The 25,186-nt window shown below is 39.7% G+C and overlaps 1 protein-coding gene across 3 annotated transcripts in view; it reads right to left on the bottom strand.

The window, feature by feature from the left end:
* Nucleotides 1–25,186, bottom strand: part of TTC29 (tetratricopeptide repeat domain 29) — a 143,129-nt gene that overhangs the window by 34,896 nt on the left and 83,047 nt on the right. For all 3 annotated transcript variants that reach the window (XM_037058437.1, XM_037058436.1, XM_037058438.1), the window contains 3 exons: nt 23,197–23,288; nt 15,112–15,235; nt 13,028–13,256 (listed from right to left, as the gene is read on the bottom strand). In XM_037058437.1, coding sequence (XP_036914332.1) covers nt 13,028–13,256; nt 15,112–15,235; nt 23,197–23,288 — 445 coding nt within the window. The remainder of the gene's footprint in view (nt 1–13,027; nt 13,257–15,111; nt 15,236–23,196; nt 23,289–25,186) is intronic.

The following is a 25,186-nucleotide window of genomic DNA, read 5'->3' as shown; positions in this document are numbered from 1 at the left end:
AGGGGAGTAACCTTCCTCTCTGTTGCTACTCCAACACCTGTGTTTTTGGCTCGCATTGTGATCGGTGTCTCAGAACTAGTGCACAAGGACAGAGAGGGTATCCGTTAGGAAATCTGGAAGCTGATTATTTAAGTTCAGGGGAAAAAATCTTTTCAAAGTCACAGAACTGAAACAAGGGAAAAATAATATTTGAGATAATTTGTTTTCATGTAAATATTATTTAAGCTACAAACTTTTACTTAGAGCCACAAAACTCACCTATGGGGGTGGGATGGGAAATTGTTCAACATAATACAAAGGAAAATGGCACGCAAACATCATCTTACTGCATCAGGATACATCTTCAATAGTTTTAGTTGTTGAGATAGATTCCCGTAAGCTTAAATGTAGGACCAATGAAAGAATTCCATTAAAATTATATTCAAACACGATGCAAGGTAATTTTATATACACCTATTATATTTCCCATATGTCATCTTGTAAACTGTGTGTGTGCGTACAGAGGGTCAAAAGGGCGGCAGTGATTGTGAATTTATTAGGCCAAACATTTGAAAGCTCAAGTAAGTCTACCATGTTTAGGTTTCCCTTATGTTTTTCAATTTTTGACAGCTGTCAGTTTACAGATAGGATTACTTTATCTAAGCATCACACACACTGCATTAGTATCTTCAGAAAACACCCCGTGAAAGCTGCAGTTTCACCATCCCGAATCAATTACTGCATTCTTAAACTTGAAGTATATTTATTTGTGGGCACAGAGGCAGCCGGTGGGAGGGTATTGATTGGAGTATAATGTCATGTGTAGCAGGAGAGAAAGATGTAAAGTGTTTTCTGTTTAATGGGTTGGTATTAAGTAGGTGGGAATGGCTTCTAATTAGCCAACAATTGCTGTGTTTCCCAGTTTCCCTCCTTTCCCTCCTCCTGCCGGTCACCAGCTGCCAATCTGCCCCCTTTTTTTTTTATTTGGAGTTCATTGCTCACTGCAGTGAAAGCCTTTGTTTGAGAAAGAGGGCTCCCAGGGTCTCAGCTGCCTGGGTACAGCTTGCTGCCTACGATGAGTAGCAACTGTCAGTTTATTTTATCTCAACCTTTTCATCATGCTGCTGAAACTGATCGACTGAAACCACCTGAGAGACCTGAGGATTCCGCACCTACAAGTCATTAGCTAGGGCTGCAGTCCCTCACCACATAGCAAGTCAACTGAACACGTCCTGAAATTCCGTCCACTTTAACCCCATGTTTCCCCAGGAGCACATAAGAATTCTGCCCCTTCTGGTTGTTGAAGCCGAGTCGGTGGGAGACGACTCATCTCACGTGCAGGCATAATGAGTCAGGCTATTCTGCTTTGGCTGCAGGAAGAGGGAAAAGGGATGAGGGTCTCCTATGGTGGTCCCGCTGATGTGGGGGGACATTGTTCCACTGACAACAGAGTGAATGTGAAACTGGAAAAACCATTTTACAAAGTGACTTTATAACATCAGGCATTCAGCCCCATTCTTTACACATAATACATGTGTGGGACTGAAGCCCGATTTTGCATGCATGTGATCAATAATACAGCTTGGGGGGGGGTTCCTGTTCCATTTTAGAACTGAGGAAAGAAAATCCCCCCCCATACACACTTTAATGGTACTTTGAAAACCGGTGGTTTTTTTTTAGACAGAGAAACCATCTAATCTGTCATATCCAGAATTCTTCAAAACCAGATTACATAATGAGAAAATTCCGAGGAAAATCTTTAGTGAAAATCAATGTTATGCAAACCTATTGAAAAATAATGCTGCTGAACACCACTTAGAATTGTGGAGTTGCGACTAGGCGATATTTACTACATTTCGACATGGTTAGTAGGCTTCTTGGGGGAGTGAAATGTTGGAAACATTTAGAAGGAGAAAGGAAAGGTAAAAGAGCAGAGAAAAATATTATATCTGATAAGTGATGTGAAGTCACAAATAAGAGTTGGGATTAGGGAGGAAAAGGTCAAGAATTTTCACTTGATTTAAAAATAGATATCTAAAGAAGGCAGAAGAATAGATGTACTGATTTAGAGTGCTTTTCATAATTATATATGAACTTATGATGTTACTAAGAAATGTTATCTGAAGACACACTAAGTGGATTTACATACATTAGTGAAATATATATTATATATTGATATTTAATATCTATTACATATACCAAAATGTATAAACACACAATACATGTATATAACATATAAATATATAAAATATATGTCAGGAAAATCTAACTGTGCATTTAACCTAGTGAGACTGTTAAAAACAGATTCTCAAGCCCTATTCACTAGGGAGACTCTGATTCAGCAAATCCATGTTGATGCACCTGTAAGGACCCCCCGGACCCCAGACAACCAGGCAATGTTAATGCGGGTGGTCCTTGAGTTGCACCTTTGGGAAACTGTTTAAACCCTATTGAGAAGTTTAGTTTTTCACAGAGCATCTTCAAATAACTTACATCGTGATAGAAAATTGAACAGTGTATTTTGAGTCACCAGTGAACAGTTCTAATTTCATTTTCCTCATTAGGCTCTTCTGCTTCTAATTTCTTTAAAATCATCAGAAAATGAAATAGACTAGACTACAGTAGACAAATACCAGAGAGCTGCACATGTAGTAAGTATTGTTTCGTCAGGCTCTTGATTCACTTACGTGTTCCATGTCACAAGGTAAAATATATTTCTTACAGCAGGATTCTTTAAAGAGTCCACTGCTTTACAACCCGTTCTTCGCCCAGCAGACAAAGTGATCTTTCTAAAGAGTCAGAGTCCCGTCCTCAGACCTCAGTGACAATTTTCCATCACAACTGGAACCTAATCCAAAGTCGTCACTATGGCTCGAAGGTCCTAGATGAACTGCCTTCTACTGAAAGCTCACTTCTTCCCCTTGCTCTCACTCAGTTTGCTCCCACCATATTGGTCCTCTCTTCATTACTCGAACAAGCCTAGCTTTACCTGGATATCTTCTCCCCAGTTCGATTGGTTTCTACACACACCATGCCTCTTTTGTTGTGGCGTCTCTGAACCTTCTGTTTAAAATAGCCCTCCTCAAATGCAATCACTTCTGTCCCCTTTCCCCACTTTTTCTTCACAGCACTTAGCACTGTCTGTAGCAGTTGCCTGCCAGCATCGAAACCTCCATTTCCATGCTTCAGAAATTGTAATTCATGTAAGGCATTAAAAAGCCACATACTTTCCCAGGTTCTCTTGCAGCTGGGCAGAGTCATGTGAGCAGGTTCCACCAATCAGCTGCATACACACCAAACTTCGGAGCCAGAGTTGGGACTTGTTAGGCAGAGCTGTGCAGAATTCAGCCTGTTGAGGCCCGGCATCGGGCGTGATTCTACATTGTACAGCTTCCTAATAGATCTCATGAGAAGAAAGGAACCTGCCAACATACTAATAGCTGTGCTGTTTCATTTTTTTCTTGAACAGTTTTTGCTCTTATATAACCATGGCTTTAGCACCTGCAAACTTGAAAGACTTGTCATATACATTTTTTTACTCATAGAACAGGGGAGTTAATTCTTTTGTCTCTGTAAAGAGGTCTGTGTAAATATTTTCATGAATCTAAAAACAGTCAGTCAGTTACACTTTGTGAATAGAGTATTGCATTGATAGTGATCTAAAATTTGCTTTACTTTTAGTATATGGCTTGACATTTTGCTGGGTTACTTCAAACTGATGTGCTTAAAAGAGTCAGGAGGGGATCCTGAAGAAAAAGCAATAGGTTGGTTTCAGTCTACTCATCTTTTACAGATTATAGTTTTCTTGGCACGTACTGAGAAAGCTACCCAGTAGAAAGTTGGTATTTTGTAAAGGAAAATGCCTATGTTATAGATAGAAAGTGACAGTATTATGCATAATTATCTATGCAATTACACTTGCACATGCTTGAACATTTTTAGCCAGGAATGCTTAATAACATTTGCATGGTTAAATGAGACAGCAGAAACAACTGGAGAGGCCTCAGGGCATGGTCATCTATTTAAGCATCCGCTTGGATTTTCAACATAATTAGTCATATAATTGTGTGCCTAAACTTAGTAGATTCATGTAAGTAATTATAAATTATTAAAAAGCTGTGCATGTATTTGCTCTCTATTTCCTGCCAATCAAGTTACTAAGGAATACACTATACTCGTGTCTCATCATAGAAATCTTCAGGTAAGATTAGAATGTAAAGCCCTGTGTGAAGGTGAATGAAAAAGTGAATCTATTCAGATGAGAGTGAGTTAATAATATAACTCTTTGGGTATCCGTTGTTTTAGGAAGAATTCCTATGACCAAATCATAGTATCTGTCTGTTCATCTGTCCCCACTAAGACTTGTATGGAAAATGTTTCGTTTGCTTATGTTATATTCAATACAATGTGCTTTTATGTTTTTTTTTCAATTTTAATTAGTACCTAAAGGTTGGACATAATAGCTTCCTTCCATATAGCTTATTTCTTTTTTTGGTTTTTCTATTAGTGGTTGTTGGTAAAAACTTGGACCCAATAAATCTGAACATCAAATATATTATCCTCAAGATATTAAGATGGTCATTTGGACTCAAATTCTCCCAGTATTTCTCATCTATCCTGTTCTTGACTATTGATTCTGAAGCTTCATTTCATATTTCTCCACTGTGATTTTAATACCAAAGTTAAAAACATGTGGTGACTCGAGGAAAACTACGTATCTGTCCCCAGGAGGTTTTCTAACAAGCAAGACTAGAAGACCTTTGAGAGCGTTGAACTAAAATTCCTTTGATAAGAGTACAAAACACACTTCATTTTCTGTATTTTGCAAAATACATTTTATTGCTTGAGACAATAGAATGTGTAGTCTTAATTCAGAAAAATCGGACTTATCTCACTAAAGGCTAAAATTAAGCAGTCTTTTTTCTCATTTTGGGTGCCCAATTCCATGTTAGACGTCAATAAATGCAACCCCTTGGAGGCACAGCACTTAAATGAGCTAACTTCGGTTTCCTTCTTGGTTTGACAAGGTCCAACTTTGTTTACCTTAAGGGCACGATGAAAAAGCATCTATTTGCTCAGATTTTTTATTGAAGATTAGAATGAAATGAAAGGAAAGGAAAAAAGCCTGAGTATACATTGGGGTGTTAAAGGATGTGCGGTGGATGAATATTGGTCTGTGTTTTTAATAGTCATTTCACTGCGAGAGGAGTTCAGAGGACTCAGAAAGTGCGTGTTTCAAGAATTCACTGCAGGAAGGTCAAAACACTGGATGGATGGGCATTCAACTTAGGGATTCTCTGGCGTTTCTTCCTATTAGACTCCTGCTCAGCAGTGCCCACTCTGCACACACTGGACCGACCGCAGGAGGCAGAGGTCATCCATGGGGGATGAAATATAAACCCAGAGACTGCAGCCAAGTCAGTCATCACAATAAAGCACTATAAATAATTTCTGAAAGGATATGCATCATGAAAAGTATTTATTTTTCTATTAACTATGGTAAACCGCCTAGACTATGGAAACATTCACTACCATCTGAGAGCTCAAGACATAGAAGAGGACGGAGTAAAAGAACATAAAGGAGAGCACATTTTGGGACCGTGGATATAACTTTTGATTGATGTGGTTAAAACAATAAAAATTCATAATTATAAAAATACCAAGTGAGAGGTAATTAGAAGGAAAAACTCTCACACAATACCTTGGACCAGGAAAACTCTGCAAAGAATTGGAAGCCAAGAAAATTTGTTTCTTTGTGTTCATGTTTTAAATACAGTATTAATGCCATTTCTTTTTGAGAAGAAATTATATGGATCAAGAGTCACTACAACTGTCCTCACAGACCCTTATCAAAAAAGGATTAAATACACAGGAGAGGGTCTTGTTGCCCCCAAACTGGGGGGACAAATGGTAGAAAGTGCTATAAATTGGCACAGTATTTAGAGTCCAGGGTCACAAGTAAAATGACATAGTCGGAAGCAGATGTGAGACCCCTCACTGGGAGCAGAACAACCAGACACAGGTGACGACAGGTTTTGCCGGAGCCACACTCCCTGGGTGCCTTCCATGGGGACAGCTCCAGCTCTCCCTCCAGTTGTGCTGCCCTTGAACCCGCCGCCAAACTTTTCACAAGCTTTTCCGATGAGCAATTCCAGAGAAAATCAAAATTAAACCAGATTAGAGGAACTCCGCTACATTTTTCTTAGAAGCGGTGAGTTCAGTGTACATTGCAAAGTTAAAAATGGTAACACCATCAGCTACCAAGAACTGTGAGCAGAATCTAAAAGAGGCGCCGTTTTTGTCTGAGCAATCAAGAATTCTCTTTTATTGCACTGAGGCAGCAGGTAGAGAGGGAGGCTCTCAGAAGGGGTGGGGGGAAGAGATCTTTCAACCCAAGGGATCTAAAGCTACATTATTATTTCCCAATGAAGCAAGCATTCGTTTTCTGAAGAAATACTTGATTCCTAAGGAAGCAAACTTGTCACTTGCTTTGAAGAAAATATACAAAGGTGGATGAACTCTATTTGAATAAGGAAATTTGAAATTCAGGCTCAAAATCAGCTGCCCTTTATTTTAAAATGTGGCTGCAATTAACTACTAATTTGTCTTTTTCAGCATGTTTCATCTCTGAAAATATTTTTATCAGTTGCAGAGGACATTGAATTCTCTAAGCTCTTTCTTAAAATTTATTAGATGTTCATTCTGATAACCTATTAATTTAAATTAGATTAGCAAAAAAGATGCACATCTTTCTTAAGCTGTTTGGCAGTAGAGCATATAGAAAGAATATATTTTACTGTCTCATCTTCAGTTTGTCTTATTGAACTTTTGGGGGGGGGGTGTGACTAGAAAAGGAAGCGAGAAACAAAGACTCCCTGCCTCTGAAATATCACAGGCGGACTCAACACGCAAACACACCGTTTACAAATTGTCCTGCAGAGAGAGCGTGGTCCCAGAGCTTCCGCTGGGGTTCCCAGGCTGCTGTCTCGCAGGCCCCCGTGAACAATCCTGATGCTCATGGCGTTGGGGCAGCCTGAACTAAGCTGTGATAACAACTCTGAGAATCTCAATGTTCATCACAATAAAGGGCTGTTTCGTGTTCACAAAGCCCCTGCTGCAGATGGGGATGGCTTTCTAGGACAAGTGGTCTACATGCACAGATTTAGCGGGCCGACTGCTTGGACCTTGTGGCTCCGGTTTTTAACTCTGCCTTCCTCCGTAATCGCTGCAGCTGGGCATGATGAATCAGCTGCTGGATCTGCGAAGGGCTCTCCTCTGTGTAAACCCAGAAGTAACTCTGGTCCCTGGGCCAGGACTGGTCACAGGGCACAGCCTCGTTTCGTTGCAAAGGACTAAGAAGAGCCATCCTCCATGTGCCCGGGAGAGTAAAGAAGCAGATACTGGTAAGCACTTGCGAATTCTACCCTCCTAAGCAATGGCTACTGAGCCCTCTAAAAATATATGGGATGATGGTATGTTTTTCCGATGAGAGGGGAGGGACCTTAGCTTTTATCGCTTTCTTTAATAGGAGAGAGATCTGTCATCTAAAAATTCTAACAAACTTTTCCCCCCAAAGAAGGTATAGATTTATATCGAGGAAAGGAAAGCTTTGAACTTCAGGAATAGCTCATAGAAGTTGCATTTTAGGGTAGGTCCCGAGACTTTCCAAGATCTATCTGTTTGCCTCAATATTCACAATTATCTTGCCCCACATTGACTGGAAGACTTCAATCATACACTATATTACAACTGTCCTAAATTTTGGCAACAGGTCATCTTAAAACATTAAAAAATAAACCCCTATTCAAATGCTCCGAATAGGTTAAAGTACTTTTTGTCACTCCCAGTATGGTGTGAATCAGTTTAGTCGATCCATTTCTCCCTAACAGTGATCAGAACTTTGACCCTCTGAGAGACAGGTGTCCAAAGTGGGGAAGGAGTTAAATGGTGAGAAAAGGTAAGTACATCTGGAACATGGGGCATCTTTAAAATTCAGAGAGAATCGAAGCCTGAGATGCTGCCTAGCGCTTGAAAACAAAACTAATAAAAAGACCACAACATGAGCGTGCCCACGTTGGCATTCCTTGAGCACTATGAGGAGCCAGGCACTGCGCTGTCGCCGCTGGGGCTGCGGTACCAATGCTGGTTCTGTGAGAGACGCTGTGTCGGCCATGCTGAGTGTTTTACCATTACTGCACTGGGTTTGATCTGGGTTTTACCAAAGAAACCATGACAGCAATTTAGAGTTGTGGTTCCACACAACTCTATCATTTCATGATGATAGGAAAGTCAACACATTTCAAGAAGATTTTAACTCATTTTCAGAGGAAGGAGGTTGCAGGAGTGGTACCAGATTTCGGAAGAGTGGAGACAGCCACCAACTCCAGTGCATGAGGAAGAAACCATGATGACTAGTGAATGAGGCATGTTCTGGAATTGGAGGCCCCAGAAACAGTGGGGGGAAAACAGGATTTGAGGAACTGCTGAGGAAATGGGACACATGGTTGGCTGAACAGAAGGGGGAATTGAAAATCTGCACATTAAATAGTTTATTAGGTTTAGCAACCTCAAGAGTGCCAACCAAGGAAAAGTAAAATTGCAGGTAGCCAGAATCTTCTCTAAATAAACTCCAGCAGAAGGATCAAGTATTTATGCAGGCGTTTATGTGGCTGTTAAACATATCATAATAGTAATAATAATAGCAAATTAACTTTTGTGGAAACCCACAGAAACTGGTGTTTATGGGGGGAAAAGCAACAAATAACTTGCTCATGATTTTCCTGGGTCGCTCTCTAAGGGCTACAGAATGCCATGTTTATTTAGAAGATGCTCTTACTGATAAATTGTGATTGGTTCTAGAGGAATCTTATCAATGCACTATTTGAAACCTCAGATAACAACCTGAAGATATAAAGTGAAATCTTTTGCCAAGAGTCACAAAACTAATTAGTGTTCAGTACGATATTGGAACCCAAGCAACAGGATACTTGCTAGCCTCTCAATTATACCAAGCTGCTTTGGTGAGCTTTAAGTCACATTTTTCACCAGAATCTTCTTTTTATCCATGTTACCTTTTTGAACACATTATTAGACAGTTTTGCTCTGTGATGATAATACAAACCCTGCTTGCTGACTTTTGGCCAAGGACATAACTTTCTCCTCATTGTTAGGGTTATCAAATAGCAGTAGCTGATCAAAGTACAATGGAACATGAGACTCACTCTTGAATGTTGCCTTTTCACCTTCATTAAAAGGACTGAGTTCATGAATGAAAAATACAAGCAAAGAATAGGGTAGGAAAACAAAGCTTGGCGTTGAACCAAGCAAGGGAGCCAACATGAAGGCAACACAAACCAAGGACCAAGAGACAAATTCATGATCTCGATTGTTTTCTTTTTAAAAAATTTAATGAGCCCCGGCTGGTGCAGCTCAGTGGATTGAGCATGGGCCTGTGAACCAGAAGATCGTGGTTCGATTCCCAGTCAGGGCACATGCCTGGATTGCAGGCCAATTCCCAGCAGGGGACACATGAGAGGCAACCACACATTGATATTTCTCTCCCTCTCTCCTTCCCTTCCCCTCTAAAGATAAATAAATAAAATCTTTAAAAGTTTTTTAATGATTCACTAAACCAAGGTGCTATTTTTGGCACTCAAGGAAACTTTTACATGCCATTTTCTAAAAAACTGTAATTGTCTATATTGACTAGGAAGCATATTCATCTATTTCTATACTCAGAATTTGCATCCTGTTTCTCTCATACAATTTATATTTGGCTACAATAAGAATGTTCATTAAAACTGTGTCACTGATGTTATCAGTGAAGTGGTTAACAATCTTGGCATTTAAGTGGCTGTAATTACATTTCTAGGTTAATGGCCCTGTTACCTGTCCCACCTCTGGGTCTGTGATCTCCATGAGGCAAGATGAATTAGCTTTTCATTAAAAAAAAACCTTCATGATTGTAGAGATAATAGTTCTAGTAAGGGAAATAAACTATATCCTAGAGAAATCGGCAGAAATTCATAGGCCCTTAAGCCTTCCAGAGTGAACTAATTTCTGTCGCTTCAGGCTTCAATAATTGTATTGAACTGCAATTGATTTGAATTCCCTCTCACTTCTTAGATTTGGGAGGAGAATCTATTCTTACTTTGCTACTGGAAAGGAAATGGGAAACAGGAAGTCATCCCAGGTGTAGGGAAGGGGATGAGAATGGAGGGAAGGTTCCCATACTTGCTCTGCTCCCTCTGAAGAGTACAAAGAAGGGAGATGATGGCTGGGGACGCGCTGCTCCATTTCATCTAGAGACCTGAGCGCTCTCGCCGCTCTGTTCCCTTTGGGGGCTATGTTCCTCTGCTTAAAAGAATATTGCCTGCTCCAGGAGCTAATGATTTGTTTGGAGGATGTAAGTCTCAGAGGTGAAGGTAACCGCGCAGCTTTTATGATGTATCTTTCAAACCTTTGATCTGCTTTTTTCTAAATACATGGGACCCCTCTGTAGCAAGATTAAAGATGCCTTTTCTGACAAGCAAGGCAAAGTGTGAAAACCTAAAAGCTGCTCAGACCTCCAAATAATATTTCTGTATTTATTTTGCCAACATCATACTTGGTGCTGTCCTGCATTCATGCGATAACTGCATGGTAATCAAAATGCAGTATCGGATCATGGGGGTTTTTTCCCTCATATTTTCCAAGGAGGTGGGGGACTATGAATCCTGCTTTAAAAAGTGGCTAGTGCAAACTAGTTTATGGCTAGAACATATACACTGATCTTGAATTCTATTTAATTTGACAAATATTTCCTTCTTAGCAAGTGGGTGTTAGACATTGTGCCCTTTTTTATAAGGAATACCAAGAATCAGAACTTGTTTACAAGAGACTCATACTTTCCATGGGAAGATAAGGCAATAAAAGAAATGGCCATGAAAGGATGCAAAATATGACCTGTAAAAGGGTTTGGAGAGAAATGAATAGCACTCAATGTGCGACAGAGAGAAGAGAGAACATTCCAATGAGACGGGAATCAGGGGGAGAGTTCAGCATTTGAGGACGCGGCAGGATCTGTGAGATTTCTCTGGGTAGTGTTGGAGCCGGAAATAAGGTGTTGGGGGAGGAGGTGGTAGCAGAGAGAAAAGGAGGTCAAAGAGGTTGAGAAGCTTGTACTTAATTCGTTGGCGGTAGAGAGCCAATGAGGGTTTTCAAGTGGAGCAAAGATAGGATAATAAAAGCTGTGGTGTAAGAAATATTCTGGAAGCATTTTAGAGTAGACTTTAATGTATTTTGAGCTAAAAATATGTTTATGTAAACAAGCAAGTGTGTTTGATAATGTCCCACAGGTTTTATTTCCATATAGATCCGTGACCACAAAAAACGGTATGAGAATTAACTTATTCCTTTTGAACCTGAAAGATTATTATTTCTCACTTTCATAATGTCCTTATGAGGCAGTTCACCCAGGCATGATTTCTAACCCCGATCAAATGAACCGGCAACAGGGTGTGCATTCTTAGCGTTCTGGAGAATCTGATCTTCTCCACCATATACATGGCTGCATTTTCATTGTCAGAATAATATTTTGAAATGCGTTTTTTTGTTCTATTCCTAAGTTCTTTAGGACATAACACATCCCTACAAAAATATGGAGATAAAATGTAAAAAGAATAGAAAAATACTTTTTTAGAGCAAAGAAAAATAAAGAAGATTTTGAAACTCAAGATTGTAGCAAAGAGACACATGGCCCTGGTCAGAAGCCAGGTGCATGTGTTTTTTCATGATTATCCTGTGATGACTAAAGTTCGTCCAGGTTAAATCTGAAAACACGAGCAATTCAACCTACTCTCCACCAAGCCTTTTGTCAAAGCAAGTATTCTAGTGTGGACCATATTTCCTCTACTTTATCTCCTGGGCAGAAAAAGTGAGAAGCTAAAGGAAAGATAACTCAAAAGTACAGAACAAACTCCCAAAATAGGACAAAGGAACATTCTGAAGTAAGCAAAATCTTATCCAGAAATGATCAGTTCATAGTTAGCCATAAATATATGGGGGCCATTTGAGCACACTGAAATAGGGCAAGCCATGTGTTTCTAAAGATGTCATCTTGTTTTTCTTATTGTACATATATTTCGAATGAGACCCTTCTTCATTTTATAACTAGAAAACAGACAGTGGCGAGTGGTATTCTGCTCATGTAAAAGAATCAATAAACTTCCTTTGTGTTTAATTTACTATTATTTACTATTTATTCTACGGAGGAAATAAATAGCAAAAGAGATTGTTTTATCTAAGGCAAAGAAGAAGTTTCAGTTAGGAGTAGCTTCTTCACATTACAAAATTTTGCCTAATGAGTCCATTTGAGTCATCCCCAAACATTTCACTTTTAAAAGTTTGATTTGCAAACAAATAATTTTGTAACCCAAAGTCTGTCACAGGCCATACTGTTTACATTTTTTTTTCAATTCCTAATCTAAAAGTCTTATCAAGTTGAAACACAAAACTTACCCTCACCTACCTAGTTAATTGAGGATTTTGACTAATTATCACCAAAAAATGTATATAGGAAAACTGTAGCATTGAACAACATCACTATTAAATATTCTCTAAGTTAATATTCAAATTTGAATCAATAAAAAATTGGAAAATCTGCTACTATCAGAAAAGTAAGAGTATAATGCCAGCTTGCATCTGTGAACACTTCCTTTGGTCAGTAAGGTCCAACACTGAACAGTTTTTAGACCAAACATTCCATATTCCTTGCAGCTGATCAGTACTTACTGTGGAATACTGAAGACAGCTGAAATAAAAAACAGCATGAGAACAGTGACTTATCAACCTGAAGGCATCGCTACCACAATTCTATGCTTTCCTTTTAAGGAAATTGAAGGTAGGCTACAGCCCAAAAGTACATTTCATCTTCACAGAGTCATGAATAAATAAAATGAAAATTACCCCTGTGATTAAAACACCAACGTTTGAATAAACCTTTACCGTGAAAATGAGTTAGCCGTTAAGAATAATACAAAAACTGAAGTGTTTTTTAAAAATGCCTTACCCACAACAGGATCAGGAGCGATGTCGCTTCTGCCCTCCTTCCACGACAGCAGGTGGTCAAGGCTGGGGAGGTCTGCAGACTCCAGGTAGCTGTTCACTGTCAGCATTATCTGATGGGCCTTGGCTATTCCGTAATGCACTTTTGTTTCATCCATGAGGAGGATGTTGGCTAGCTTTGCTGCTGTGTCACAAGCTTGCTGAAAGTACTCAGAAGCTTTACTGTAATGTCCCTATAAATGTAAGAGAGATGATTTTTTTCTTAATTTATTTTTCCCATTCCACATATGCTCCCACCTCAGCAAGTACCACACTGTTCCTTCAACAGGTGTAGCAGTTCATCTTCAAGAAGGAAGTGACGGCAAATAGATCTCTACTAGAATAAGGTTCTTTTTAGACACTGTGATGGCTAAGCTTGTGTCCCCGAAGTTCATGCACCAAGAAAGCTGCTTCTATCGGGTTGAACTGTATGAAACTTAAGTTTTCTGGATTAAAAAAATTTTCAAATACTAGCAGTTTTTCATATGGTTCGACCTAATATTTGATAGCAAGAAGTAGTTTGGAAAAAGATTCACACTGTTTTGGATGGAATTTTCTTATTTGTAGCATTGAATTTACCTAATGAAATATTTTTAAGCAGCTTTAGTAATCAGTCACAGGAAGAGATCACTTTCAGCCAACCTGTTCAATCAAGCATCAATGAAAATGGATGTGTATGCCTGATGATTTAGTTTTAGTCCCGTTTTCCCATGCGTACTGCCATTCTTGACTGAGAATGGATTTTAAACATAGGACCTTGACAGAAGCAACACAACCCAAGTGGTCATTTAAACTATCTCTTTTCCAAGTTCTTTGCAACACTTTAAAGTTACAACTATAAAGATAATGGTTTCATTCAATCAAATTAATTTCAAAATCTATTTCCTGTTTTTTAAAAAGGGCAAATAATTCTGAAGTCATCAAAATCAGAAAAGACTGTAGTGGTTAAGAGTATGGGTTTAAATACCATAGCCTCCTGGAGGCTTGGAGACCCAGGGTAGGTTATTTCAGCCCTCTGAGCCTCTGGGAAAAGGGAATTGCACCATACCATGTAAGGGCGGAGAGAATAATAACAGCTACCACTTACACAGGTGGCATTTTCTCCTGCTGCTAGACTCTATTCTAAGTTCTTTATATATATATTCACTCAATGCTCACAACCATCTTATGAGGTGGGAAACCTGAGGTGCCTAGAAAGTATTAACTCGTCCCAGGCCACAGATTTTGTAAGTGAAAGAGCTGGGCTTTTCACCAAACAGACTGAGTCTGGGCTCAGAGTTGGCACTTTTAATCATTACATAAATTGCCTCTCGAAAAAGATTAAGACAATGAGTATAAACATAATTTGAGATATAACTACCCTCAAAAAGGATAGATCCTACTTGTTATCCAAACAGCAGTTTTAACTGGAGAAACAAGCCTCTTTTATACTGCTCGTAAAGGAGAATCTGGGTGATAAAAGATCACGACAGGAGAAATTAAATCAAAAGTCTGTCATGGGCAATGCATTGAGAAACTTTTATTTTAGACATTTTTCTCTTCTTTCTTGCTTCTTTCATATAAGCAGTCTGTTGCTAGAGTTATGTATTTCCTTTGGAATTGCTCTTGGGACTGTCCTTTCTTCCCCTTGCTGAAAGTATTCAGTGAGAGACCTAGCAAGGGCTTCACGGCTGGATAGGAAAACAAGAATTTGGAGTAAGAGAGGCGCCTGTCAGTGTCAGCAGATATGAGCCAACTGTTATGATGCAGTTCCTTTGAATTTAAACATTTTAATTGCTCTTCACATAGGCAGTTACCAAGGCCCTGCATTGTCTGTGAATATGTGAATTGGTGTCAGCAGCTCATGGTGACTGAGCCCAACATGGCACTCAGGTCCTGCAAGAAGAGGAAGAAAGAGGCGTGTCTCTTCCCAGTCACTTCCCCGTGGGTCCACTAGGTCCAGCAAACCAGAGGCCATTCCGCTAACAGATTAGGGGGAAGTGGGGATCAAGTGCGAGTAGAGTGTTAACGCTATGATTGTCCCCCTGAGCAAGAAGCAAGTATACTCACTTTTTTGTTGTAGATGTCCCCAAGCATTGTACTTGCTTTCACGACATCGAGGCTTCGAAAATTGTTTCCTGCAATTTTCACAACCTCTTTCAAGTATTTAATGGCTTCCATCATATTTCTTTGGCTAGAATAAATAAAATAGGAAACTATTGGAGTATCATTTCACTTAATGTCACAGTGAAGAGAAAATAGTGTGTTTCTTTGCTTTAGGAAGTTGAAAATGGTTATCAGGATAATGAAGGTAAAAACATTTAAAAATATTAAAAATTAAACAATATTGGTTTGATTTTGTTGGCGTACCTAGTATGTTAAAATTTAAACCTTCAAACCCGCGTGATAGCTGGTGGAAATGTACTGGTTTGGAAAATGACTTGTCAGTTCCTCAGAAACTTTAACACAGAGTTATCATGTGACCTGGCTACTCCACTCCTTCGTATATGCCCAAGAGAAATGAAGATGTGTGCACACAAAAACTTGTACATCAGTGTTCACAGCAACATTGCTCTTTGCAGTCAGGAAGTGGAAACAGCCCAAATGACTATCGATTGATGAAAAGACAAGCAAAATGTGGTACATATTCATACAGTGGAATATTATTTAGCCACAGAAAGAAATGAAATACTGATATACACTATAACATGAATAAACCTTAAAAACATGCTAAATTAAAGAAGCTAGTCACAAATAACCACACATTGTATAATTTCATTTACATGAAATGTCCAGAACAGATAAATCCATAGAGATAGGAAGTAGCTTAGTGATTACCAGAGGCTGGGGCAAGGCAGGCATGGGAGTGACTGCTAAGGGGTATGGGGTTTCTTTTCAGGGTGATGAAAATGATCTTAAGTTAAATTGTGGTAATAGGCTCACAACTCTGTACATAGGCTGAAAACGAATGAAATATAGCTTTTGGAAAGGGCAAATTATATGGTCTATCAATCATACCTTAATAAAGCTATTACTTTTTAAGTAAAACATTTTGAAAGTTTACGAAAGGTGAACGGTAGTTTGTTTCTGGAAGTGTCCTTCAGCAGTGAAGTCCCAGGCATCACTGAAGAACCCATGCAAGTGTTATACACACTGGCAAGACACTCAGAAAGACACGATTTCTAGCAGAGTACTTGGTGTGCACTAGGCATTCGTATCCACGGTCCAGCAGAGGGAAGGCCAGTGAGTGTGGTTGGTAGGGTACGTGAATGTCTTACACACAATGGGCAGCAATTTGAACATTTCACCTAAAATGTCAGATGGTGTGCTTCAGTGTGGTATTGTGATGTTACACAATTACATTCTTATGATTTTGTAATAAAAAAGGGACATTATTTGTGCCAGACCCTGTATTTTTGAATGAAAAAAAGGTAAAAGTTTGAGAGGGGAAACATTCGTACAAGTTCACATACAAGTCAGGCACCCAGGTGAATCCTGAGACCCTCAGTCACTGGGCGATTAAAGTTCCTGAGTATAAATTCCTATCTTCCAGATACTTTAGTAACATCAAAAAACCTTTGGGAGACTCTCAAATGCTCCTGAATTCTACTTTCTGGGGAATATCGTTCCTGCTTTTCAGGAGTCTGTCAATTTGGAGAGATAAGCATTTAAATTCACAATGTGGGATTAATTGTGATGGGTACTCTGAACTATACGTAGTGCTCGGAAACTTGGAGACATTCCTTTCACTATCCTCCCCACAAGTCTACAGTTTGTAGCCTAAATTTGATCTTAAGAGACAACCAAAGGATTTGGAGCCAAATCGAGGGAACACAATGGTGAACTCAAAGCACCTTGACACATCTGAAAAGCTGTGGTATGCGTGCGGGAGATGTGTTTGAATTTTGAGCTGCATCCTATGCTAGGTGTGCTTTTAGGTTCTTGGGCTCCTCGCAGCACTCCGGAGCCTCTTCCTCCCGTGCCCTGCCCCGGTCTTCAACACACAGATTGGGAGTCCCTGCTCTCCACCATCCCAACTTCCCCCAATGTGTCGCCCTCTCCGGTGTCCAGAGCTTTTCCCATTTCTCTCATATCTCCATCTTCCCGGGTATCTCATTGGCATTGGGGTCTCTGCCCACTCACAGTTGCCTTGTTCCAGATTTCTGTCCAGGTCTATCCTCTCCCCTCCACTAAATGCTTACCATGGGCAATTTTGCATACTACTATGGTGTGTCCTAACTCTGGTATGCACATGTATGGCGAATCTGTATTTCTAGCCCCAACTTTCCCTCTGTATTTTATAATTGCCCGGACTTACTAAGCATGCAAAAGGAGATAGTTCCCTCCAAGTGATTATCTTCAAAGATGTCACCTAATGATGAAGCTGGTGGCACTCTGAGGATTCTCTCTTTAGGAAATATCTTCACAGTGTTGTGTTATTATAAAGCATTCACAAGTAATTTAACCAACTTCGTTCCAAAAATAGGGTTATTGCTAGAGATTGTGGTTTTTTTCCCCCCAAAATGACTCTAAATGCATTGGCTGTTTGCAACAATCAAGCCCACCTCTCAGACGATGATGTCCCTCTATAGGCGTCATTCAAAAGAATATGCCGCAAGATCAGAAAGCATTTCAAAGCAGTGCTCATTTTCAACAGGTGGTGGCAGGCTTAGGGATATCAGCTTGCGTAACCATGCGAGATGTGAGGAGCACAACATTCATTTTCGCAGATGAGCTGGGGTATGTTTGTAAAAAAGGTCCATTGCTTTGATCTAGGCTCGAATCCCAGCTCGGCCTTTTCATGGAATAACTTTGAACACATTTTCACTCTTCCTCAGCTTCAGTTTTCTCATTTTGAAAATGGCCACAAAGTGTCATGAGATGAAGAATTACATACATGTACAGCCTGGTCCCTAGAAGCAATTCATTAAATGACAGCCAGTGTCACTATTACCTCTGAGTGAACTGAAAAGCTATCATGCCTACAGCTTTCTATTTGATAGAGTCTACCACCAGCTGAGAAGAAACGTCAAATGAGCTAAGCAATGCTTTTTGAAAACCTTTCATAAGGCAATGAATGGCACACCATGATTGGAACGGGCACTCTCCGAGCCAGAGAGGCAGATAGAGTCCTGGCGTCTATTTTCTAGAGGGGCAGGGTCCACAACCTAACACTTGTTGTTGACGTGAGTAGCAGGTACCATCGGATGCATTCCATTTGCCTTTTGTATTGGTGAAGGAATGGTCTACGTATCAGAAATAGAATGGCACTTCACATTCCCAAAGTTAATGTTGCCTTTTATCTTTCTGTTCTCACTTTTTCATAACCAAATTACGAATAATCTTCTTCCACATTGAGGCATGGCTAAATTGTCCAGAAAAAAGTTACGAATTGTTTGAGGAATATTTCAAATGCAGACATGGAATAAAATACCATAAGGGTGTGGTCACTACTTTAAACATTTGCTTTGTGCAATAACTAAAATGGTACAGGGAGCTCCAGGGTGTACAAATATTAATAAATAAAACACACTTAGGGTTTTTGACAAACTTGTAAGTTCCTAGGACTAAAATTTTTTATCAAATTGATGTTAACTCTCCAAGCTCTTTCTTGAATTGTTATATTTAAAAAAATGATGACATAAGAAAAAAAGTAGAGACCTCTTTTGCATATCACTTTAAAAGCTTAGGGAAAAAAGTATTATTTTTACTTAGCTAAGATGGGGTCACTGAGGCTTATTTATGTTCATGTTCCTAAAAGCTGATATATTTTTGATGGAAGTACATTTTGGATTAAGTCTGGCCTGCCGAGGATTGTTAAACCACCATATATTTTAAAAAACCCACAAACAAACAAACTAACAAAAAAAAAAAAACAAGTTCAGTGAATAAGAAATGCAAAATAGTATAAATAAAACCATTGCTGGGTGAGTCGAGTGGTTTTTCCCCAAAGGAGCGACAGATCCCCCAAACATCTAACAGCATCTGGAATGCGCTCTAAGCAAATAACGTTACAGAAAAGCTCTTCCTATTGTAAATGATCTGCTCCACTCAACAAACGCACAGTTCTACAGCCAGCAAAGCTGTTAATACAGCATCTGAGATCTAAACATTAAATGTCGCTTAAAGGACTTCTAAATTTAAAAGTTACCCACAGATTTAGAAGCTAGTCTTTCTTTAGAAGGAACAGGATCACATCTTTTTCTCACAGAGAAGCTCCAGATTATCTGAACGGGTTAAAGGACAAGGTGAAAGTGCTAGACAGACGTTAATTCCAGTTTTCTATATGCAGTGCACAGGTGCAACTTGAGCAGCATATTATATGGTCTAATCATTAAATTCATTCAGCCGGACCTCAGAGAGTTAAAAACATATATTCGGAGGAACAGGACTCCTCGGTCCAAAGAATGAGAATGAAACAGGGCAGAATATTTGTGTATCAAGGTGATTCCAGTTTCCAACTGGGAAAACGCCACTGTTAACGCCCACATCCCCTGACAACTGTCCAATTATGTACATCACACTTGGCCTACTGTTTGCAGTAGAAGTAATCAATAAAGGATGTGGTTGAGTGAACATAGATTTTGGTGGAACCAATGCATGAAAACTTAATCATTTACTCGGAGAGAAGAAATCAAATAGAGCAGAGATGGAGCAGACACTAAGGGGTTTGTTGATTGTGCCACCGTTTGTGGGCCACGGGTGACAATAATAAGGCAAATGGAATCAGTGACAGGAGAAAATGTGAAAAGCTGTTCTTAATTTCATGAATTAATAGAAATGTTTTGATGTATTTTGGGGGGTCATTTTTAGGAGATTTTTGCATCAAAGCCTGGGTGTTCCACTTTAAAGAATATATGAAAATTACTAGGGCATGTCATTTCTCCCAAGCAAGAAGAAATTAATTTTCAGCTATAATAGAAAGGTAATTTTCACAGTTGAAACTCTGTACTGATTGATTTAAAATGCCCACTGTGGGAAGTTTTCCAAGAAAGAACCAGAGTTTACAAGAAAATTTATAATTGGTATGGAATGAATCCACGCTAATTGAAAACAAGGTGTCTCAAATAGCTTTTGCTTTTGTAATATAATTTTTCCCCTATAAAAGCCACCTTATTTATGTTGAGGAATGTGCCATATTGGTTAATGAGTTATTTCAGTGGAAAGGATACAAAAAATGCTGTAAGAAAAACTGAGGTTATTTCCTCCCCTTTCTATGCTTACTCAAATTATCTGTCTATATATAGTAAAAATATTTACTTGGTATTTCTCAACTCACTTTCTCTTTGTTTTAAGGACTATAGCTCTGGCTTTCATTGCTGTGTCACAGGCTATTGTTATTATTTCAGAATATTGACCCTTTTTACACTAGTATTCCGAGGAGAAAAATAAAGACATTGTAAATGCTTATTCTCTGTTGCGCTGCTTAATATTATTCAGAGCAATAGCAAAAATAACAAACCCTGTTCACCATTAAAACCTTCATCGATAATTCTGATGCCAGGGACTGTTCTAGTCCTACCCAAAGAGCAACGCTGTATTACTGAGTCCTCGGTCTTGAGGGAATGTGGCGTGTTTTTCAATTGAAGCCTCAGTATAAATTCTTATAACCATTTTAGAAGCTTCCAGCCTTAAAGCCTATTCGCCTTTCATGCATGTTCAGCTGATGGCCTCACACACACACTTATCTGAGACATGGCTATCCTCTTTCATTTCCTTTAAAGAGATAAAATATGTTTATAGAGATAGGGCTTACCATTAGTGAAACCTGTGCCATTGCACAGGTTGAGAAAGAGAGATTTAGAGGTGATGCTAAGCCTCATATGCAGCTTGATTTATTTCCCAACTGCCACCACCACAGTTTCCTCTGTTTTGGCTGTGCTCCATTTCTCCTAATCCGAGGACAGTTTAGGGCTATGACAGGGATGTACATATGTGTGCACGTGCGTGAGTGTGTGCATGTGTCAGAAAACACCAAGCCCTCAAAGCAAGATTTTTTTAAATGACCACAAAATTCATATCAAAGCATTTCTAGTAAGTAGTGGACTTGATTTAATAAGGCTTCTTAGATATCTTGGGTGCTGTTGTCATCCTGTGAAGGAGTTTTGTTTTTGAAACCTCTGTCCGCCTCTTATTTTGCACAAATGGTGAGAGCACATGCCAAGGCGCACACTCCCCTGCCTGCTTGTCCATCACCCCCCACAGGGACTGGGAGGCTTGCCACGGACTCGGAACACTTTCCTCTAAGGCCTCGGAAGCAGCAGCTCCTGCATTCTTGTGCACTGCCCAACATTATAAAGTTAAAACTCCGTGTCTACCGTATAAGTCACTGATGGCTTCATCTGTAATTTAGTAGATGGGAATTCATATAAGTAGACTTCGTTTCCTTCGGCACAAATAGGGATAAACCTCCTTGCCTGTTACATGTCAGCCCCAAGGTGTGCTGCCAGACTGTTGGGGATGTTGGATTAGAAGTGTCCCTGGGACTACCCAACACACACCCTACTTCATGACATGTCAAAGATAGCTGAGTCCTCTTCCACACCTAAACCCCAAGTAACGCTTAAGCAGCCAAATTAAAAAAACATTACATTTTCTCTTGTTATTATTGCCGATATTTACCAGCAATTGTTGAACCCTATCTTAATGTTTACTGTAGAGATCAGGAATTCAAGTTCTGAAGTGGAGACATTAAGATTTTCCAGATGAGACACCAGGTTAACAGGTGAGAATTTGTTTAAGATAACTGCATGTCTTCAGAAGTTTCAAAAACTGTATTTTTGTAACCAAAGGGTCATTCCAATACTTTTCTGGTCCTGTGACATAGTTAAGTGCTTGATATGTTTTACAAAGGAAAACATCTTTCCCTGAAGTTCTATCTCTTCAGTTATGTTGGGACATGATGCTGCTGTGTAAAAATCACTATGTACACATGCTAGGGGATGATGCATTTATGTAACCGTGCAGGCTCAGGTCAGGTCTGCGCCTGCAGAGCAAGACCAGCAATCCAGCCATTTTTCACGGATGCTGGGCAGAGTGCTAACAGCAGAGTCAAGTAATCTAACAATCTAACTGAGCTGGCCAAAGGGCACAAAGTTTGTGTGTTCTAAACAGACATTAAACGAATACTTAGAGGTTGCATTCAGCTTCAGTGAATTTTTTTGAAGACTTTTTCAATGCATTTGCCCATTTCATGTTGGGTAGTTTACAAGCATGCCTGCCCACAGGTCCCCCCTCATATATTGGCAACAGTAATTATATAACGATGATCCACTTTTACTTCACTAGGCATGTAATGTTTTAAATACCTTTCAAAGAACAATTTTACCTTTTCAAACCCTACTTTCTATATATTTACATGTGAAGTACAAATAGGAAGAAACTAGAATTTGACACAGTCTATATCTACTACTACTATTATTATTACTACCATTTTTTAAAAGTTATATACTATATATAAGATAACATACCACAAACTGGGGCCTTAACTTTGATAACTTTTCTTATTCTTAGACTATCTTGGCTTAAATTATAAAGCTAATAATACTGCTGTGCAATGCAGTGATTAAATGGAATATGCGACAAACACAATACAATGAATGAAAGGCCGGTCATACACTTTCCACAGAAAAATTCGTATCAGTTTTCAGGTATACGCTTGTTAAAGTTTCTGTTTTAAATAAAATTTTGGAAATACTGTTTTTGTGCCCAATCGCTCCTGCAGACACACTTGGAGGAGAGACGTCTCCATGGAAGAAGCGCAACTGGAGCATGAGGGGAAAGGTTCCTCAAAGCGAGGGTCTGGGAAGGTCACGGCGAGCCGCCGTCACTGAAGCGTGCTGCGTATTCCCATGCTCTCCGCTTCTTTAACCTGAGAGGTGACCTGATTTTTCCCCCTCAGTCAAGGTCATCACTAACCTTACAGAAAATCAGAACTAAAATAATACAAAGGAGCAACAGATAAAGAAGAATTTAGGCGCACATTTTTAAATACCGCGTTGGTTTAAAATAACTTACGATGAAAGGGTCACTTAAGAAGCGCACTGCTTGAAATTTAAGCAGGCAGTAATGGAAAGCGACAGACCTCAAACAATTTAAGTCTTTCACAGCTGAGTGGATCTGCAGTGACAGGAAGACAAGGATGTGCTAACTTGCCTCTGTAGGACCTTGGCTATTGCTTCGTAGGCTCTTGCCAGGTTGAGGTCATCTTCCAGCTCTGTGGAGACCTGACTGTAAGCGCCGAGGACCTAGCAGGAAGAGAAACACCTATTACACAGAGAGCCTGGCCAGACTCACTGACGCTGCATTTCCTAACAGAAAAGATTAAAATGAATAGTTGTGTTTAATGCCTCCATAAGATATTTTTGGTTATTAAAAATTCATGTTGCTTTGGTTTATTTTTATCTATAGCATAACTTGTTTCACAGCCATCTCTTCAAGCCATGACAAGGAGGTCTTACTTTTATGGAAATAATTCTTTTCCTGCACAATCCAAAATCTTCCAATTTATACAACTTAGGTGTGAATAAATAATTGAATGGCTTCCAACATTATTTTAAAATATGGGACTATTACCTAGGTAATAGAAAGCAGATTATTCTACTGTGGTAGCTTAAATATCACTTTTCTTTCTATAAATAGCTGTTTGAAAAGCATGAATTGAGGTGCCAGGCCATTTCTAAATCTATCATTTTATTAGATGCATATCTCACAGTTTGTGCGCATATTCGGTATACACTAAAAATATTTCTTACAAATGTCCTTCATTACCAACAATCTCTTCAATAATCAAAAGATTACGGCTGCCACCGTCAAATGCATGATACTAATTTAATTTAACACGGACATCATCGGTGTGGTATAATTTTCCTTTTTACTCTTTTTCCCTTTCAATGGCCAGGAGGGGGAAAGATGCATCAAGCAAAGTCTCCCTTCTCTCTTCTCCCCTTATTGTTACTCGATCCAACCTATTACACACATGAGGACACAGGAAATCTCCAAAGACCTCTATGCAAATCCTTTCCGCACATTTTCTAGGACAGAATTGGTGCTAATCATTTGACAGCGCTGGGAGAGAGTCGGGGTGAGGAAGGACATAAATGCGAGCCGAGGGCCACGGCCTGCCCTCCGCGGCCCAGAGGCTTTGGTGTTAGAGGCAGCGTCGCTTGTGCGTCTTTACTTTTTAAAAAGCGAGCACCTGGGAAACGATTTCAATATGGACGTTGTGACACCTCACAGAATTTGGGTTCTGTATGGTTACCAAACGAGTGCTTGGCATACACCGATATTAAAACTTGCTCACTGACACACACTGACCCAGCGTTTTAATTCCCACTAAACCTATAATGTTCACATTTTTACTTCTTATTTTTAAGGCTTTTAGGAAGACTTGTATAAATCTGAGAATATTCTTTGTACTTGGCCGTGCATAACTGAAAACACCTAGATTTAGTCAGATGTGATTTGACATAGACCTTTCTAAGTGAAGGGGAAAAAACCCTGAATTTTGTGAATTTATAAGAGGCTTCATTGAGTTCAAAAACAATAATTTAGGAAGAGACTTTCTAAGATCTTTCCTGGCTTATATATTTTTATACAACACTCTATTTTGTGCCCCAAATAGTTTGTTTTTGGCAAACACTGTGACTGTGTGCCAGGTGCTAATTAGACCCTCGGGAATCTGAAACAGAGAAGAGCTTGTGGCCCTCCCAGCCCTACAGTGGGACAGACCAGGGACTGGGGCCACTGCGTGAAACAGCAATGGCTGAAGGCAGGTTTCTCCAGGGCTCACGCTGCACCACTTGCCCATGCCCCTGGCCCCCATGCACCCTGAGGAAGTACAGTAACATGGGGGGGGGGCAATTTCATCTTAGAGATGTGACTCCTCAGCCCAAGGATCATAGGGTAGTAATTAAAAGGAGGTGCTCCAGGGCCGAGGGCTCCTGTTCCACATCCGTGTGCCACGGCTTCAGGGAGCAACAGGGCCAGAAAACCCGCCCCGTCTGGGGGTCGTTCTGATTCTACAGAAGCTTCCTCATAGAGCTGGATATGGAACTAACACTAACCTTAGAGTGAGAAGACTCGGTTTCCAGTCCCAATTCTTGCATGCCCAATACATTTGGGCCAGGAAGCCTTCCTGATTTCA

The sequence above is a fragment of the Sturnira hondurensis genome, unplaced genomic scaffold, assembly GCF_014824575.4.
Source record: "Sturnira hondurensis isolate 20B ecotype Veracruz unplaced genomic scaffold, ASM1482457v3 Scaffold0010128, whole genome shotgun sequence".
Classification (NCBI taxonomy): Eukaryota; Metazoa; Chordata; class Mammalia; order Chiroptera; family Phyllostomidae; genus Sturnira; species Sturnira hondurensis.
This window is presented reverse-complemented; position numbering and strand designations above follow the sequence as displayed.